The sequence below is a fragment of the Orbicella franksi genome, chromosome 12 (genome assembly GCF_964199315.1).
Source record: "Orbicella franksi chromosome 12, jaOrbFran1.1, whole genome shotgun sequence".
NCBI lineage: Eukaryota > Metazoa > Cnidaria > Anthozoa > Scleractinia > Merulinidae > Orbicella > Orbicella franksi.
In genome coordinates this window covers 4237385-4255867 of record NC_138156.1, presented here as the reverse complement: position 1 = coordinate 4255867, position 18483 = coordinate 4237385, and the positions used below count along the sequence as shown (strand labels likewise).

At 36.2% G+C, this 18483-nt stretch overlaps 3 protein-coding genes across 4 annotated transcripts; 1 reads left to right on the top strand and 2 right to left on the bottom strand.

The window, feature by feature from the left end:
- Window positions 1–13: 13 nt before the first annotated feature.
- LOC145464182 (ribosome maturation protein SBDS-like) lies at window positions 14–4190 on the bottom strand. The gene is made up of 5 exons (XM_081447990.1): window positions 3990–4190; window positions 2940–3069; window positions 1857–2057; window positions 1563–1730; window positions 14–1432 (listed from the first exon to the last, which is right to left on the bottom strand). Exons 1-5 carry the CDS (start codon window positions 4115–4117, stop codon window positions 1304–1306), a joined length of 756 nt encoding a protein of 251 aa, XP_081304116.1. The 5' UTR covers window positions 4118–4190; the 3' UTR covers window positions 14–1303.
- A 19-nt stretch (window positions 4191–4209) lies between these two features.
- LOC145464180 (cytosolic arginine sensor for mTORC1 subunit 1-like) lies at window positions 4210–15369 on the top strand. 2 transcript variants are annotated; one of them, XM_081447988.1, is made up of 9 exons: window positions 4210–5077; window positions 5374–5444; window positions 8257–8444; window positions 9233–9380; window positions 9792–9915; window positions 10271–10363; window positions 10564–10646; window positions 12127–12221; window positions 13497–15369. In XM_081447988.1, the coding sequence occupies exons 1-9, from the start codon at window positions 4941–4943 to the stop codon at window positions 13554–13556; spliced, it is 999 nt and encodes a 332-aa protein (XP_081304114.1). In that variant the 5' UTR covers window positions 4210–4940; the 3' UTR covers window positions 13557–15369. The 2 variants fall into 2 exon arrangements, with proteins under 2 accessions (XP_081304114.1, XP_081304113.1); XM_081447987.1 differs by lacking the exon at window positions 12127–12221 and adding an exon at window positions 11673–11767.
- Window positions 15370–15467: 98 nt separating this feature from the next.
- LOC145464183 (mediator of RNA polymerase II transcription subunit 31-like) lies at window positions 15468–18448 on the bottom strand. Its single transcript, XM_081447991.1, has 4 exons — window positions 18304–18448; window positions 18111–18191; window positions 16649–16745; window positions 15468–16512 (listed from the first exon to the last, which is right to left on the bottom strand). Exons 1-4 carry the CDS (start codon window positions 18446–18448, stop codon window positions 16314–16316), a joined length of 522 nt encoding a protein of 173 aa, XP_081304117.1. The 3' UTR covers window positions 15468–16313.
- Between the last annotated feature and the right edge of the window lie 35 nt (window positions 18449–18483).

Sequence of the window (18483 nt, the reverse complement as noted above, 5' to 3'; positions counted from 1 at the left end):
CACACATGGAAAGTTATTTTCACATAGATGATGCAAGGGAGACTTGTGTTACAGCATATCCAAATTTGGTAACTGAATTGCCAAAGTATGAAAAATCACATAATTTCTGAGAAAAACATTTTTACATGTTTGTGGATTTTTGTCCAGAGCTTGACAAGCCAGAAACATGAGAAAGACTTTACAACTTATTTGGCCTCTGAAGAAAATGAATACAATATTGTCTTCAGACATTCACCTTCTTTAAACTGTTCTTGCCACTAGATTGGTCTCCCACCTGTTTCAAAGATGGCAGCCTGTAGCTCGCAGTTCATACATATTTCACAGTTTTTCTTGGCACTTTTTTAATGCAAAAAACATGTTGGACACGTCAGGGGATTTGGTCTTGCTTTAGGTGCTTGCTGTTTGCCGTATGAGCCTTGACGTTGGCCTTTTTTTTGTCAACAAGCTTGAGGAGCTAGCAGCACATTTTTTGGGTGGATTCTATTTACAGCCACTACGTGAGTTTGGTTTTTCAGAATTCTCTTGACTGGTTCAAGACCATGAGTGTATTTTAGACCTTCATCAATGGTTGAACTGTGCATTTAATAAGTGGGAAATAATGCTGCTATGTATCATGGAAGTCTTAGTGCCTCCCACATAAAGGTGTAATGGATTTTTCAATTTACTGGGTTTTCTTTTTCCAGTTAGTACAAGAAAGAAAGCTATATAATTGTACAAGGATCTTTGCAGGGCTGTCATTAAGTTTTCAAATTGATTCATCTGTAACCTTGATATTCACATCCTTATCAAACTTGTTACTTTATGGGTGAATTGTACCAACTACAGGCAAGTTCACCCATACCATCAAGGACCGTAACAGGTGCTACAGATTACGGCCCTTATTGACAGCCCTGCTTTTGAATTCCTTTATTTCTCGCAAATCGGAAGTCAAGAAATTGAAAGTTTTTTTTCTAGTAAATGAAATTCAGATCCCATTTTCAAAGAAAGAGAAAACACAATAATTGCATACTTCATTTACCTTTTTTCCAAGGGAATATAAAATTTTGAAGTTTGGAAAAAGTGTTTTCAAAACCAACAATTTTTTGTTTGTTTTCAATCTGCCTTTGTAAGTAAAATTAATTACTATTGGACTTTTAGTTAAAACATTTTCTAGCCTCCAATAATATTGCTCTGCACACAGTAGCTGTTTGTTTTTTTTGGAGCCTCTTGATTTCTCTCAACACCTTGGTCAATATAAGAAGCAACATCATGGTGTCCGCATTGACCATGATGTAGATATCATCTCTTCAAGTGTATCAGAATGTTATTCAAGTCTTTCATCTCCTTCTTCAATATCTTTTAAACTGATCATTTCCAGTGTTCCCCGTCCCCGTGTTTCAGCCCGAAGGGTTTCATCAATAACTCTGTAACAGCCAGGATCTATGAGGCAAACCTAGCAAAGAGTTACAACAATTTTAGTAATTCAAAAGCAACAATATTACTTAAGAATAAAATACAACAAGCAGTAATTTTTTTTGCACCTTTATGAGTTGCTTTCAATAATTTTAATTCTCTTTTCTTACCATTTCTAAATCCCCTCCCTGCCAATCTTCAGATTCAACCACTGATATGCTAGGTTTCAATTTCTCATGTACCCGCTTAGCCTCCCGACTTGGTACAATCAAACGTAAACGCATTTGAGCACGTTCTATTTCCATAGTCTCTTTGAGTTGCTTTATGACCTCCAGAGCCTAGGATAAGATAATAGAGATGGGAGTTATTGAACCAGCCATAATTTCCATGCCACATCTGAACACCAGAAGCTTATTACCAGTTTCAAGAGCTGCTACAGTTATTTCACTAAATTTAACCAGTACCTGTTGTTTTGTTGTTCTTGTTGGTTTAACTGAATAATGGATGTCTTTCATAGCTCTCTCTATCACACCTACAGGATAAGGTCGCTTTGTTTCTGGGTTGACACATTTGTCGGCAACAATTGTTGCAATATCTCTGAACATTGATTCCAGCTGTGTGTTTCTTTCCTTCTCAGACACTTGTAATTCTCCCTTTGCTAAAATCTTTCAGGTAAAACATAAAGCAGTTTCAGACAAATAAAATTTGCCAAAATGAAAAACCAAATCTTTAGATAGCCCAATTCAATAATATTGTTCTGATCCCCTTTTCCCTAATAAAGACAAATCAAACCCAGCTTTTTACTATAGTGGAACTGATTGCTGCATTGGATAACAGACTGCCCAGCATTCTGCAAGCAACAGACCCTGTTGCATCTATTGAAGCCAACATATACATGTGAGAAGTTATACTACATGTATCAGAAGTCCAGATAATAAGAAGATGCCTGCTGCCTGTCAGGAAAAAACCCCTCCTTGGAGGAAACCTGAACCCTCTCAAATGCAGAGCCAGGCACTAAACAAGATCCCTGCGGGAGAGGGGTGACAAAACCAATCAATTCAGCAAAATCCTTGCTTCACCCTACTGAGAAACTGTCAAAACCAGTGACCCGCAAAACCAACGATTTGCTGCTATTCTTCAAACCACAGCAAATAACAAGATTACACCCCTTTCTCAGGTTAGCTAAACTTATGCATTATAATAACGTAACCCTCTGGTTGCTTTTCACAATGTAAAAATGATACATCTTTAATGCCTAATGTGCATAATTTTTGTCAACTTTGGCTTGTTTTTGACAGGCTTGACTTGGAGCAGACACATAAGCCTTGGGAGCAGTTTGGTTTTTTATTTCAGATCCCATAAGTAAATCTCCACAGCAACACTCCTATTTTGGAGCAAGCGCTATAAAGTGTACATCGCCAGATGTTGGCTTGCACGATTGTACAAAATTCCCTACTGTTTGAGAAAGTGAAAGACTGGGGTAGAAAGTGTGAATGATAAAATGAAAACAAAAGCAATTTATTAACATAAAAAGTAACAAAGTTTACCTGCAGACAGATTTCTGTTTGATCAGTTGTTCCAAAGGCCCTTGTTAAATCCTCATTTTTAGCAACTTGTCCTTTTGAAACATTTGTGAACACTGTATGGGTTTGAAGAACTTCATCAATGTCCTTTTCTCTATGGAAAACAATATTGTTACCAATAGTGAAACACTGTAAGTTCGTCCAGCCTATTACTCTTCTTAGAACAAGGAACTAAGTCAAACAAAGTCAAGAAACGATGTTCCCCCTACGTGATTCTAAGGAGAGCTTTGCTCAGGAAAGGTTGCTAAACCAAGGAAATATAATGGTAATTACAAATTGAGGAATATGTCTTTCAGCTTCTACAGTCAAAATACAATTTCTCCTTGTAAATTTATATTAATACAAACTCTTTCACACAGTTCATGAGAATGTAGTAAATGATCACCAATGGGAAATTGTCTGATAAATGAAGCAATTCTCTTTACTGGTGGTGTAAGAAATGTGAGGAGACCATTTAGGAGAATTTCTTCGATGACCAAAGGACCAAAAATAAAGTTAAATACTAAACCAAATATTTGTGATTTTGAAAGTAAATCAGAGGATTTTGGTAATGATAATTCAAAAACTGTAATTTTATGATGGCTGATTTATAAATTTTTCTCGTGCTCTTTTGGCATCCCCATTTCATTTAACCCAGAAATGAAAGGACGGGTTGGCAAGGAACTGTGTTTAGAATGTCACTAGGAAAACTTGCGTTGCTGATAACCACAATTATATAAAATACCTACGTAAGCTTATATCTTTCTTTCTTTTCACCTGCAGGCTAACAACTAAGCTTAATTTGCACTATTATTAAGCTTATCTATTTAAGCTCACTTATTTTTTTTAAATTTTTTGCATGAAATTATATTTCTGACTAAGCTTGCTTTTGGTGTTTAGTCTGCATGGACTGAAAGTAATAAAGCCAGGTAACTGCTGCAGCGTTTATGATGGCAATACCTTTCTTCAGTTTCTTGCAATTTGACTCGAACCGCAATGTCAGCAAACTGTGGTAAACTGTTAGCTAGTACTTACACTTTGTTTCGCCAAGACATAACTTTGTTCTTATAACAGGCGATTTCAAAACGTTTTCCAGCTTTCTTCAACCTTACCACCGCTACATTTGTTAGTTTCACTTGATTCGTTGGCGTAAATATCGACATTTTGCTTTAAACAATATATTTTAACCTTGAAGGTTTTTCGTACCCTCTCGCAGTCAATAAAATTTGTTACCTTCAGAGGAGGGGTAAGGCAAGTTGCCACGTTGCTATAATTCCTTGCAGAACTACTGGAAAGGGTTTTTTTCTATCAGTTCATATCAAAATAGAGACATTGAGCTGTTTCAGATTAAATTTTGTCCCAAAATTTGTAATTTGTATGAAAGAGCACTCAATAATAAATTGTGCATTTACTTTTGTGCCTGTACTGTACCCCACTCAGGCAGTCGCTTGCATTGCCTTGTAACCGCGCATTGTCGTGCCTAGTACCCAATGTTCCACGTGAAACGCTAAAAATCATTCAAATCGCTTCAAAGGATTGCATAAGAAATTGTTTTTACAAATAACTGAGGTTTTTCCGGCTGCGTAAATTCCTATAGACTTCCTTCATGTTCACCACCATCAACTAAACGTCGAAAAGAACCGAGATCGAGGCACCGGCCGTGGAATCTTGTTGTGGGGCATTTGCACCTAGCGATGTTGTGAAACTCATTGACCTGAATTTTAAGTTGTTTATTTCGATATACTTATATGTTGCTGGTGAGCCGTGATCCGGAACTGACCGTATTTATCTAAGATGACTTTAAAAGGAAGTGCAATTAACAAGGATATTCACAGTGTGCGTCAGCTTATTTGACGAATCAGGCTAAACCGCGGGAAGTCGAACAAGTGGTTTCTCATACCGCTTTCATCTGCGCAATCCATTTGTAGCGCACGCACGACAACTCACTAACTCGATCGCCGTCGATTTTTGCGTTGGAGTAGGAAAATGATGAATGGATCTAAGAGTCATTCTTCTGAGCTTCACATTCTTGAACACAAGCTTCGGGTTTCAAACTTGAAGAAGGACGCAATTCCTTTATATACACATGCGCTAATAAAAATTTCATTACTACCTCGATCAAGGTAAGCTTACGTATCAGACTCGAGAACCTTTATTTTTCCCCTGACTGATTCTTCTATTAGTTCAACGCAGAGTGAAGAAGTTATAGATATAGTTAACACCTCGTTTAGGGTTTCATAAATCGCCTTAGTTGGTGGTACTGGTCGGGTCTAACCGGTGTCTTTGTGATTCTATTGTGTGTACCAGCTTACATGATCCCGTTTTTTTCCCGATTTCTTCCCGCGCTAAATTCATTACGTGGCAAACTTGGTCAAACTTGCCTCGCATCCTTTCTTACCTCTCTGTGTGTGTTTTGCAGGCCAAGATTTTTCAGTTTTACCGAAACTAGGGATGGTTATACGATTATCGTAGAGGAAGATCTTTGTAAAGGTGAGTACATGTATTATGTAGACACAAATTGCGGTTGTATAAACGTAAGCTTAGTTAATTCGAAAAAATAAGGTTGCGGTGTAGGGTTTGTGAGAGAATATGTTGACTGTTTTTTTTGTTGAGTGTTTTTTTTTTTTTATTATTTGTTTTTTTTTTTTTTGCAATTTTTTTTTTTTTGGTTTTATAACTTGTGCAAATGTATGCCTAAAGTAAGGTGCGCGTGTAACTAACGTGACTTTTCATAGCGTTGCATGTGATACCAAGATGGTTAACTGATAGCGCCCAACAAAACTGAGATGGATGGTTATATATTGCAGTTGGTTCAGAAATATTTTTACTACCATCAGAAGCCGGAAAATAACTTCAAAACCAGCCGAATACGGTATACCGAATAAATATAAATCTATAAATAAAACATGCCAACAAAAATAATAGATCCCAGCAGAGCTGAAAGGTTAAATATATAAGCTCAAGTTGGTTCAGAAATCCCTGAGGAATGTTTTTACAACCAGTAGAAACAGGAAAAATAGCTTTAAAACTGAGGTAGTATCAATAAAGTCTGTGAACCCTGCTGTAACAATTGTGCAATCAAAAATTAATATAAAAAATCCGCTTTATAATCAAACCAATACAAAAGAAAAATGGAGTCTAAATCATCAGAGTAAACCCAATTACTCTCCAGCAGATGTGGTTGGAAACTGAGGATTTTTTTGGAATGTCAAATAAAAATCACATGATTAATACAATTGTGCTTGGAAAACTTTGTGGTTGAATTGAGCAAACCACACAGGGACAAAACCCGGAGGGGAACAACTTGGATTGCTGATTAATTGCAACTGTTCAAGAAAGAGACATAAGTTGCTATTAATACTTCTTTAATACAGAGTAGGATGTAACTCAGCAATCCGTGTTAATCAGGTCAACTTTAAATGTTTGTGTGGAAGGTCACTTTTTTGTGGCAAATAAAAGGTTGAACTTGATCAGTATATTAGAGAAAGAGCTTTTAAACATCAATGCCAGTGAGATTAGTTGAATCTCACCTATAGTGACATAATCTGTCTCTGTAGCACAATACAATCACCATAAAATAAGGAGTGAATCAAGGTCAGGGGTATTGTTAAACTTAAACTCTATATTTTAAATTAAAATGGTTGTTCATGCCCAAGGTCACTATATCATGACCTTGTTTTGCATGCATTACATTGGAAGCATGCAGTGTTCTTTTCGTCCTTTTCTTTCACCAAACAATAATTATTTTGTTTGTCAAGCAAAAGAAGTGTTCATATAGAAATGCAAATTTGGTGACAGTTTGTTTTTCTCCATCCGAAAAATGGAATTTGACTTTTAATATTGAACTCATTAAAAATTAACAACAATATTATGAAAAAAATAAAACATGATATCTGGTGCCTGGTGAGTCAACAGAACCCAGTGTAATCTTTTTTTGTTTTTCTTTTTGTTTTGTTTTCTTTTTTCCATGATGAGGAAATTGAATGATAGATAAGGTTATACCCCACAGAAAGTAAGTTCAAGGCGGTACTCACTAAATAGATAGGACCACAAGTTATAATATTATTGAATAAATAATACAAGAAATCACTTTTTGAATTAAGGAAGAATCAAAAAACATGTAGTTCCATATTACCTAAAACCACTATTGAATAAATGCCAATCTAACATGCAAGATGCATGGATCAGTTCTTTGTGTCATTTTGTCCCTTATAAACTCTCAGTTTACACACTGAGTCTGTCAAGTTTGAGTATCAGAGAATTATGGCAAGTACCTGGCATGGCAGGACAAGAGAAACATTTTGAATGCTGCAAATGCCAGAGGTGCATTTTTTTTGTTTGAAAATGTACTAAGTAGATCTTTGGACTGCAGTTTGAAAATTGACACTTCATTGTTTAAATAGTGGACACACACTCTTTTGTTTATTAATTTTCTAAGTGCTATATACATGATAAAATTCACTTCCTGACTCCTACTGTGCATGACTGGGAATATAGTGCTACTGCCCGCTTGCTAATTAATTAAAGCACTTCCCCTAGCGGCCAGTCCAACTTTCTCAAGAACTGGTTCATGCTTAGCATGCGTCTATGGAGTTATGGATGAACACTTGGGCTACTGATGTCCACTGGCTATGTTATAGTTTACATTAGGAATTACGCCAAAACAAGCCTTCACACCAAATAAAAGCTTGTGGTTTTAAAAAATATCCATTCAGTATCAGTAGAGCCTGGTAACTGGTATTGATTTTTGAGTTTCATTTGAAGCATATTATTGTATAATGCACAGTATTCCTATCTACTGTACATAAAAAGCTTAATTTAATTTGCTAACTCTCTTGATCCAACCAAAAGTCAAACGATTTTTGTCCTTTTCTCTTGAGCTCAAGACAAGAACCTTGTATCCTAGGATTTGCCTTTTATTTTGCCAGACTAGTAGAACCAGACTATAATGTATCTTGATGATGTCTCAATTTTCACTACCTTGGTCTTAATCTTGGTTGTGTTTGTCAAGAAAAGAAAGAAAAAATGTTAGGAAAATAAGACCAAAGCAATGGGAACTATAATTATTGATGATTTCCCAGTCTGACCAAGGCAAAGCAAAAAATGACCTCTGACCTCTTTCAAAACATGGCTGACACGAAGGTACACAGGGAGACCATGGGGGGACTTTAATTTGTGCAGTCCACATATTTCAGATGAATTATATTGTGGTAGTTCTTGCAGAGGATCAAGTACAATTCTGTATCAGAACAAATGTAGTGAACACCTGTTTATATATCATTCTCTTTTCGAACACTTACAGAGCTTCCACAAAGTGAGAGTATTGACATGCCTGATCTTGTTTGGCGAGTATTGAGTGTCTCTGCTGGAGCTTACGGGAGTCATCAGCTTACTGGTATCAGTAGAATTGTCAAGACAGTCATCTCTCCGTTGGCAGACTTTAAAGTCTCAGTCCTTGTCATTTCAACTTATCAATCAGATTATGTCTTGGTAGGTTTTTGAGTTGCCTTCTGAGTAAGTGATAGCAAATTCTTCTATAATTTTTCTTCTGTAACAGTAAATGACTTCATGATATAATGTAAATGTGGGGTTCCAGAAAATATCCATACTCCCCCCACAGAAGGGTTTGGAATTTCCTGGGGGGGGTGGGGGGTTCTATGAGACCAAAAAATTTAAAGAAATGTATGAAGGGTGGGGAGATATGGGGAGGTATGGGGAGGTTTGGATATTTTCTGGATATTTTCTGGAACTACACAATGTGGGGATGTAGTGGTCATAAGTGGCTGGAGGTTGTCAGACTCCTGGTAATGTCATTTCAACAGTACGGGTTCTAATATTAGCTGGGGTCACTTAGTGTTTTTGGTGACTCCACTGTCACCCAGGAGTATGCATGGATACCAGTGACATCACTAACAGTGACCTAGCAAAAACGTTAGGGATAACTCAAGATGGGCAACCATTCCATCTGAAGAGAGTAGCCAAATTCCTCACCACGTCATGCTATCTAAGCTGACATTTCTAAAGCATTGGCCTGATTAAGCATCTATGTAGGCTTGTAAAAAGCCTTAAACCATAGGTCCACATCAGTCATCTCCCTCTCTCAGGCTAACCTTACCTGTTACATAACCCAAATGACTGACAATTGAGCTAAGATAAAAGATACACATGTCAGCAGAGTGTCAATGTTTTAAGATCCACAAAAAAATCCAAATTTGATAAGCATGAAACAGCAGTTCACTGTAAGTTATAAACAAGTAATATTCTTTTCTCTTTACTAGGTGAAAGAGGTGGACCTTGACACTGCCATTAAGTGTCTATCCCAAAACTACAAGATCTTTAAGGACAGTGGAACAGGGTTGGAACCTGTGACCTTGTCAATCGGCGAAAGAATGGCTGGAATGATCAAAATTAATGAGAGAAAAGCAGGTTAATTTAAAATGTTGGGTTACTGCCACTGGCCAAAGAACATATTTATTATAGGAAAACTACCATCTGGAACGCATTGGACCTCACTTCAAAACTCAGTAGAACTATTTCAATTTTTAAAAAAGCATTGAAACGTAAATTAATTGTAGAGTTTTTAAATTTGTGATTATCTAAATTAGAATGTAATATTATTAATTTTAGTATATTAGTATTTAATTGTAGTATTGTACCATATTGTCTTCAAAAAGCCCCCATGGGGAAAGATAATAAAGGATGTATGTATGTATGCATGTAATTTTTGATGATGATGATGATGATGATGATGATGAGCTTTTGCATGCACTGCATATTTATTAAGAAGAATAGTTATACAAGTGGATTTCTTATGTTAACGTGTGTTTTTTCTTTCAGATGAACACAGACCAATTGTCCACCCTTTCACGTGTCCAAAGAACAGATTTCACGTGACAAGTTTGGATTTTCGAATGTTGCCAAGCTTAGCGACCATCATACTTGATCTGATGTTTTATTCAAAGTAAACTTCTACTTCCTTTGACTAATCTTTTAAACCTAATGTTTTTATGTTGTACTGTATCAACATTTCCAGGACGTTAGTTTACATACTATAAATTGAATTAAAAGTTGTTGGCAAGCTGAGCTACTTAGTTTAATATCAATAAGACATTGTGAATTCAAACTCAGTATTTTCCTCTGAGGAAATAGAATGAAATTCTGTGCCATTAAGATTGAGTTTTTGTTTCTCTGCCAGTTTCTGTACAATAATTTACTTGTTTTTAATTTGTCTTCATAAGAAAAACTGATCACTTTAAGACAAGAGACCCCACATGCATGCTTAGCACACTGGTGAACAGTTTCAATCCCTTTTGTAGGACACCAGTTGATGAGCATTACGAGCCATTTTTCCATATTTCCATTGTGGAAGGAGACATTTCTTTAGTGTTGGACAGTGAGGCTTTGTCAAGGTGAAAACACTTGCTATGTATAATGTGCCTACGTGTAGAAATATAAGCCAACATTCAAAGGGTCACAGCTGTATCCAGCTTTCTGCATTATTGCATATCTCAGTTGTGTGTTTCCCATAATATTGCAAATGAGTTCACTCAGATGGGTTTACTCAATATTATGAAAAAAGTGACAGAATTGCTTATTTACAAAACAACAGATTTCCTGAAGGCTCTCTTTACACAAACACCAATGACGAAGGATGGAAAATGATTCGTGTTGGAGATGCTCCCCTTGGGTTTGGTTAGTGCTTGTTAAAAATTGAATGCTAACTTTTAAGAAAACATATTTTCAAAATACAATTGATTACAAAAAGAAGCAAAAGTAAACTACAACATTTCGAAGTCATCTTCACTGCATTATCAAGTAGATAAAAGAAAATAACATTTAACTGTGGACACCTAGTAAGGACTCCTAATTAGACTGTATTACAATTAAATATATTCTTACACCTTGGACACTATAAATTAACTTTCTCTGCTTGATAATGGAGTCAAAATGACTTCGAAACATCATAGTTTACTTTCACTTCTTTTTGAAATCACCGTTAAATTAGTTTTAAAAAAATAAAGTAAATAAGTAATCAGAAGATCAGTGAACTGAGTGGATGGATAGAGAGTCAGCCCTACATGCTGCTTGGCTAGCTGGTTGACCAGCTTGCCAGCTGACCGTGTTGTTTCAATGTCTGCTACTGAATGGAATAGAATTTTGAAACATTTTGTGTGATTACATGCATGTATAGACACTTGGGAAACCTGCAGCACTTGGAAAACTTGTCTCCCACTAAACAGACGCTTTGCCTAAATGGTGCCTAAATTTGAATAACAATACTTTATACATCCTTAGCCTCGTACTGCTGTTTCCAGACAAAGGATTTTTCACATGAATGCAAGACTTAGGATGTATAAGTACTGTTATTCAAATTTAGGCACCATTTTTCCATAGGGTCTATAGCATTAAACCTTTGCAAAATATCCAGTCTTGTTTCTTTGTGTTGTTACATAAACTACAGTGTTTGCTTACTAAAGTCTGTCTTCTTCTACTTCTTCTTGATTTAACTGTTCTTACTAGAGAATTAAACAACTCCTGCTGTCCTCTGTGATGCAATGTTTACCTTTGCACTGTTTTTGTTTTGTCATAAATCATGTAGAGAATTTATTAGATAACTGTTACTTAATGCTCTTTGAATGCCTAATATTAAATTAAAAAATTAAAAGTAATTGCATCATAGTTTTGTTTGCTTCTATCTACTTGTTGTGTGTTGTGTAGATGAAACTGGTGTTGCTGCTCAGATCGCAGAACCCTTAGCAGATGTACTTATGTCCACTTATTACATCAGTACTTATGGCCTCGGTCATACACTGGTATGTATAGACCTGCAAGTCAGATAAGTGCTGTGGAAAAACCAATGCAAGCTACCTTTAACTTCTTTTGGTAACAAGTCGCTAGCAAATACTTATTACAAAATACCACTGAATTTTTATGATTCCAGCAGTCAACCTCAAAAACATTTAGCTGGTCATATGACTCTTTTTGGTTCACAGTTTCACACTGGCTTCTGTTGTGACAGTTAACTCTGTCTTAAGTCCCACATGACACATGAGAAATAACAGAGTTGTGAGTTGTTGCCATCAAAAGTATTTAAAGGTAGAGCTGATGTGTTTTCCACAGTCACTTTTTATTTCCATGAATTAATTTCAAGCTATTTGTGTATTGTTTTTAGAGGAGAGTGGCATAGTTGCGCAGTTATCTGAACCTCTAACTGACGCTTTGTGTAGCTCTTTTTACATCTGCACTTTCCTTTATGATCATCTGTTGGTATGTACTCTTGATTATCAACAAGTCATTAATTACATGTATGAAATAAGTTTTAATATCTTATGGTTAGCATTGCTTTCAACGCTGCATGCATGACTTTGTCACTTTTGTAAAATAATTATCTCAATCATGACTGACAAAAACAACTACAATAATCTTTCTTTTCCTTCATTTTAATATAGATTCAGTTTCTAATTGACAAATTAGTAACTGTGGCTACTTTTATTGCCTAAGTATATATAATACAGTTACTTGGAAATTTCTAATGAGCTTGTACCCCCTGCAACTGATGCCCCCTTTAGAATTTTTCATCAACTTTTTAACGATGCCATCCCCCTGCCATCTTTTCTTTATGTATCTATCAACATATGCTGATAGGATTATCTGCTCATTGCCAGTTTATAGATACATGCTATTAAACAGAAAAAAGCACTAGAAAACTCTTACTGATATTTGCAGTTGCATATCTACACAAATAATATTTGTGGTAGGTGTTTGAAGTAACCCACCTTCTCCATGAACCCTCTACTCCCTTGCTTTCTCTCTCCCATCCCTCACCCTTAAATAAATGTAGTACTGCTTCATTTCCATTTTCTCACATTTTAACCTTGATTGAGAGACTTCTGCACCACCTACTTTTTGCCCTCAATTTCATGCACCTTCCATGCTTCCCTGCCTCTGGCTCCCAGAAAAGATGCTTGTCTCCCCTTCCTGCAATGTCTCAAATTTACTGTCTACTATCCCTACAATATCTTACATACTGTCATGATTTCTTGAGCACTGTCTTTGAGGCGCAAACAAAGAGCTCATGACAATATTGTAATGTATCAACATCCAATTTCTTCCTAGAGCATCAATGCAACAAAAAGATGATGGGAATAAGGAAACTTAGTAATCAGGGGATATCATCTTTCTTTTCGGTTTGTACATTATGGGAGGTGTACTGGTCTTATGGTTAGTGGACTAAGCTGGGCTTTAGATTGACCATTGTGCATTTGAACCTGGCCACAGTTATTGTGTTGTGTTCTTGGGTGAGAGGAATAACTCTCACAGCTTCTCCCTCTGTGCAGTGTGCAACTCTGCAATGGGCCAGTATTCAGGTGAATGGGGAGGAGAAATGCTCCAGGTCATTTCATGCTACAGAAACTGGAGATAAATGCTGGTCTGATGGGGTGCAGTGGAAATGGCCAAATTCGCAGATCAATGTTAAAAGAAATAATTTTTGTTAAATAACACAGTAAGTATGGAAATCCAATAAATCTTTGTTTCTTTCAGGTGCCTGAAAATGAGGTTGACAAGGCAATAGAGCTGCTGAATTCTTTACGAGTAACATAGAATTGGCCAGAAATTTGCTGCAATTCATAAAGCTTAATTTCTCAGATTAAATTACTTTTATTAGTTACATCATTCTATTTTGAAAAATGTACATTATTGACCTTACAGTTATAATTATTGTTTCTATTGTTATTATACGCAAGATGGTAATAATTATTTAGTTTTTGAGGCATATTATTTTGGAAGATTGTGCAATTTACCATAATTTGTGTACATTTTGTACAGTATGTTGAAGTTTTAGTCTGATTCATTCAGATATTTTCAATTCGTCAAGCATTAAAGAAGCAATTCTCATTTGTTAATCATTTTATTGTACTTAGAAATATTTGAGTTAGTCCTCTTTGCAGTGATAATTATTATTAGATTTTCAATTCTTTTACTTATCTTTACATCTTCGACCACAAAATTTAATAGTTATTTATTATATGGAGAAGAGTGTTTTACTGGGAACTAAACCACTCGTACATTCCATACGCCACTTCATCCGGGACCCGAGTGGCGTATTTTCCGTATGTCACCTTTGTGAGTGTCGTATTGTTCAATGACAGCACGATTCCCGCCTTTTGCTTTTGTTGAATTGGTTTCTCCATATAATAAAAAGAACATTACATGTTGGCTCGAAGATATGAATTTTATGTTCGAGTGGCAAGAACAATATCTCACTCATTCACTTCACTCACTCGTGAGATATTGTTCTTGCCACTCGAACATAAAATTCATATCTTCTCGCCACCATGTAATATCCTCTATGTATTTTATGCCTGAAAACCTTTCAACCATAGAGTTTGCAGGTGCAGATCTGGGATAAATGGTTATTGATTTCCAAAACAATGGCCAAAGGTGCATAAGGGGTCCAGGACCATGCTCCCCAAGAAATACTTTGGATTTTAACTTCCCCTAAGTCCCCTTTCCTGGGTTTCTGAATCATTCAGAAAATCTGACTGATTTCTGTAAAACTGTGGAAACCAGTATTGATCTGCACCTGGTTTGTGCCTTGCAGGGAAAAGTATATGTTTTAATTCTTTTATAAATTCATTGTGAGAAATTTACTGTTGAGTGATAAAACGTAGTTAAGTACATTATCACGTATGTCTAGAAATTACCAAGTGACAGCATGATATAAAGACAAGTTTCATAAGAATATTGGATGACCTACGAAACAAGTGTTTGTTTCATGATTGGTCATTATAGCTCACAGAATTTATAATATTATTCAATACAATATAATTATTTTTATTTTACATTGAACTTGACAAAATGATATTATACACAAGACTATTTTTTGCATTGCATGTGTACAGTCAGTTGATAGATTCAATTTTCATTTACCTTGTTCTGGTATTTTCTTATCTTTCTTGTTTTTTCTTTTCTTTTTCTGGATATGGAAAGGGAGAGTACCTCAGTCTTAAGTCTTATTGATATATTATACTGTATATTTCCTCATTCTTCCCTGAATACTGATGGCCAAATTGAGGCAGTAACACATGAAGTTTCCTTACCTTTGGGACTACAATAGTCTGGCACTTGGTGCCCAATCAGTGTTGATGCAGTGTTGGTGTATTTACTTTCCGTTTTTAACAACATGTAGTTAACGACCAATTGGTAACTAACTGAAAGCAGTAGCATTGTTAAAGTGTCTACAATTCAACCATTCAACCATGCAATAAGCTTTCACTTAAACAAAGGCTTTTCTGCTTTGAAGACTCAGTTACAATATATTAAGATACTTCTTTGTACATTTAATTTATTGAATCTTTCTTAATAAGTTGTAGTTTACAAATAGGTATTTAATAAAGAAGAAATTTGCATGCAATGTGTTTTTGTTTTATGCCTTTTCACACCATACAGCACTTTGTGATAAAAACTGACGCTATTAGCAAACAAAGTTTCGACCATTCACCATTTTCAAGTTTATTCTTCTACCGAACTTGAAAATGACCATTGAACGGTCAAAACATTGTCCGCTTATAGCGTTAATTTTTATCACAAAATCAATTTCAAAGAACTTATACAACACTTTTTTATGGATGTTGATGGACAAGAGATGGTTGAGTTCTAAGCTAAAAATTTTGATTCCTTGATTATCATTAAGAGATGATAAGGGGTAAGAGAGTTTACTTCCCACATTAGGCTTTATTCTCAAGGTAACCCCTCTCAACTTATGTAACTTAGATGTGGTATCTACTAGACTAAGTCGGGAGTTTCATTAAGGGCCAGGCACCACACAAATTGATTTTGCCCGCCTGGTTTGACAATTTACATGTAGAGGAAAGACTACCTTTTAAAGAAGTTCAGTTCAAAAAGCTTCGCCCACCTATGAGATCCAGTTGCCCCCCTGCTGAAAATGTTAATGAAACCCCTGCTAAGTACCACATGCATTGCATGTAATTGTAATCAAAATGAGGGCAACTGCCTGTCTACATGAGAATAGAATGATAGTGTAAAGACAGTGACGAAACAAATTATGTTATCTCAATATCAGGTTGATGTCAAATGTCATCAAACTTCTACGCTCAACAGTTGTCACATTTGTGTTGAAATTCAAGCGCTTTAACACTACTTGTAACTGGATAACAAACAAAGCTACCAGTGTCCTGAATTTGACTCATCTGCAGGTGAGCTTCAAACAGTTGGAAAATTAAACCATGTTACATCTACTCCTTTATATTTCTGAGAACCTTGGTGGGGCAGATACAAAGAGCTTGAAACATATTTACACTATGGTACATAACATTTTAAACAGGGAATATTCATTTTTTAAGATGGTTCAGCCTCAGACCCAGAACCTGTTTGTCCAGATGCTTTTGGTACACTGATCCTCATCCTTCTTCTGGAATAATACTGCCAGTGAAGAATTTGCTGTTCATCAATGAACTTAGCACAGGCAGGGTTCACAAGTTCCCTGCGAAAATGTTCATATTGGAGAAGTTCAAGAAAATGTAGACACTGAGGGTATCTATGAGGGAAAGAGACCATTCATAAGATTAGAAAAAAAATGCCTGATCAGCAATCATGATTTTGTTCTTCCAGAACAGTTACTAGTTAACATTATTTTATTTTTTTGCATATTTGTACCAAAAACTTCCACTCACTTTAAGAATTTGGCATACTCTGACTTCTTCCAGTACAGCAGATACTTCAAGTAATTTACAAATGACTGCTCTTTAAAGAAGCCTCTCTGAGCCAGAACTGTGGACAGATATAAATACAACTGATTTTGAATAAAAAAAAATCCATCAAAAGGCAAAATGCTTGTAGTGTATAGGACATAAGCCACTAGAAGCCTGATTTGCATGTGGCATTCCACTTCAACACTGGAGGAATTTGTGAGGTGCTAATACATATAAAACAATGTCTACATACAAGGCCAGCCATGACTTCCTCAGATGTCCTCTGTTTTAATGTTTCAATATTGCACTTATGGTGACAAGCTTACTGCACTTCTCAATAACAATCAAATTCTGAAGTTCAAATCCTTACTAAGATTGCATTTTTTGCTGCAGTCAATCATAATTCTGACAACAACTAGCAAATTTTGAAAAGACGAACAAAGATGAAAGATCAAAGTCTACCAATCACAGCCTTCAGAGTGGAGCCTCTGTCTCCTGAGAGGTCTGCTAACATAATTGATGGTGGCAAAACACAAAATGATTGAACAGAGTTCACATGTTAATGAAAGGTGAGAAATAAGATCGGTAGACATGTCATTAATTTTGACTCTTGCAGTTTTGTTTCATCCTGGTGTTTGCTATGTTGCTGCTATTTGTGACAGTCATTATGCATCTATCAATGCTAAGCCTGAGTGGGGGGGGGGACCATGGGCATATGTGGGGCATTTGACCTCTATTGCCTTCCCCACCCTCAGAAATTTGACTAGGAATCTGGGTCCTAGGGTGGGGACGTTTGCTTTTTTTGCGCAGAGGAATGAGACCAAGTCAAATCGTTCCATATGCTCATCTGTGTGCCAACCATCTTGGAATTGAAGTAGGACGGCTAAAGCCCTGAAAGACGGCTGTTTTTAATAGAAGTAAGCACTTGTTTTTATATTTTTACAACAACACTACTTCTCACTACTTATTTTCAATATAAATTGATGGAACACCTTACTTTGTGGGGATTAAGTAAGTAAGTGTGGATTGTGTGGATTGCTGATAATGTCGACTCGCTTTTCATCAGAGAATCAAGCATTGGAATTCTATTAAATATTTTCTATCCATTGACTAGGAGAATGCCTCTCTTAAAGATCACGAGCGCCAGTAGAACAAAACAGGTGGGGATATTTGATCTGATTTGACCAAATTTTGGGGCCCCACAGTGGGAATTTTGACGACAAATTCTTCTGAAAAGTCAAATGCCCCACATATGCCCAGGGTCCCCCCCCTCCCCCCCCCCTCCCCCCCGCTTGGGGTTAACATTGATAGATGCATAATTTATTATCTTGCCATAATTTACACCCAAAGCCATGTGCACAGGCAGAAACATATAACTGTAGTATGGTGGAATATTAAGTATCAACAAGCTTCATAATCATATTGCATAAAGCAAAGAACTTACAATTTAAATAATGAGGGTTCGCTAGACACTGAACAAACTCTAATTCAACTTGGAACCTCAGACGCGCCCGATCTTCTGTTTCTTAAAATGAAAATTAAATGACAGTTAGTAGTTACTGTCTATTACATACCACGAAAAGTTGAAAAATGCGATAAAACTCCACGGAATCATGGTCTATTTTCTTGATACTTACCTTGTGAGTTTGCTTCGGAAGTTTCCATCATGGCCGCCATAATGAATTTATTTGAGGGACAGTTTAAGAAGAAATATTTGAAGACAAGTCTGCTCTTTGAGTAACCGCTGCTAACCTTAAAACAAGGCGTGCTGTCTCGCTTCATTGTGTTGCTAAAAACAATTATGGTCTGTGTTCTGT

Coding starts and splice junctions, on each gene's coding strand:
- LOC145464182 (XM_081447990.1), bottom strand. CDS start 4,117: ATGTCGATATTTACGCCAACGAATCAAGTGAAACTAACAAATGTAGCG. Junction 2,058..2,939: donor AAACAGAAATCTGTCTGCAG/GTAAACTTTGTT, acceptor TTTACCTGAAAG/ATTTTAGCAAAGGGAGAATT. Junction 1,433..1,562: donor AGGGAGGGGATTTAGAAATG/GTAAGAAAAGAG, acceptor ACTCTTTGCTAG/GTTTGCCTCATAGATCCTGG.
- LOC145464183 (XM_081447991.1), bottom strand. CDS start 18,448: ATGAAGCGAGACAGCACGCCTTGTTTTAAGGTTAGCAGCGGTTACTCA. Junction 18,192..18,303: donor TTCCGAAGCAAACTCACAAG/GTAAGTATCAAG, acceptor TTTCATTTTAAG/AAACAGAAGATCGGGCGCGT. Junction 16,513..16,648: donor GAGTATGCCAAATTCTTAAA/GTGAGTGGAAGT, acceptor TTTCCCTCATAG/ATACCCTCAGTGTCTACATT.
- LOC145464180 (XM_081447988.1), top strand. CDS start 4,941: ATGATGAATGGATCTAAGAGTCATTCTTCTGAGCTTCACATTCTTGAA. Junction 9,916..10,270: donor GATCTGATGTTTTATTCAAA/GTAAACTTCTAC, acceptor TCCCTTTTGTAG/GACACCAGTTGATGAGCATT. Junction 10,647..12,126: donor AGATGCTCCCCTTGGGTTTG/GTTAGTGCTTGT, acceptor TATTGTTTTTAG/AGGAGAGTGGCATAGTTGCG.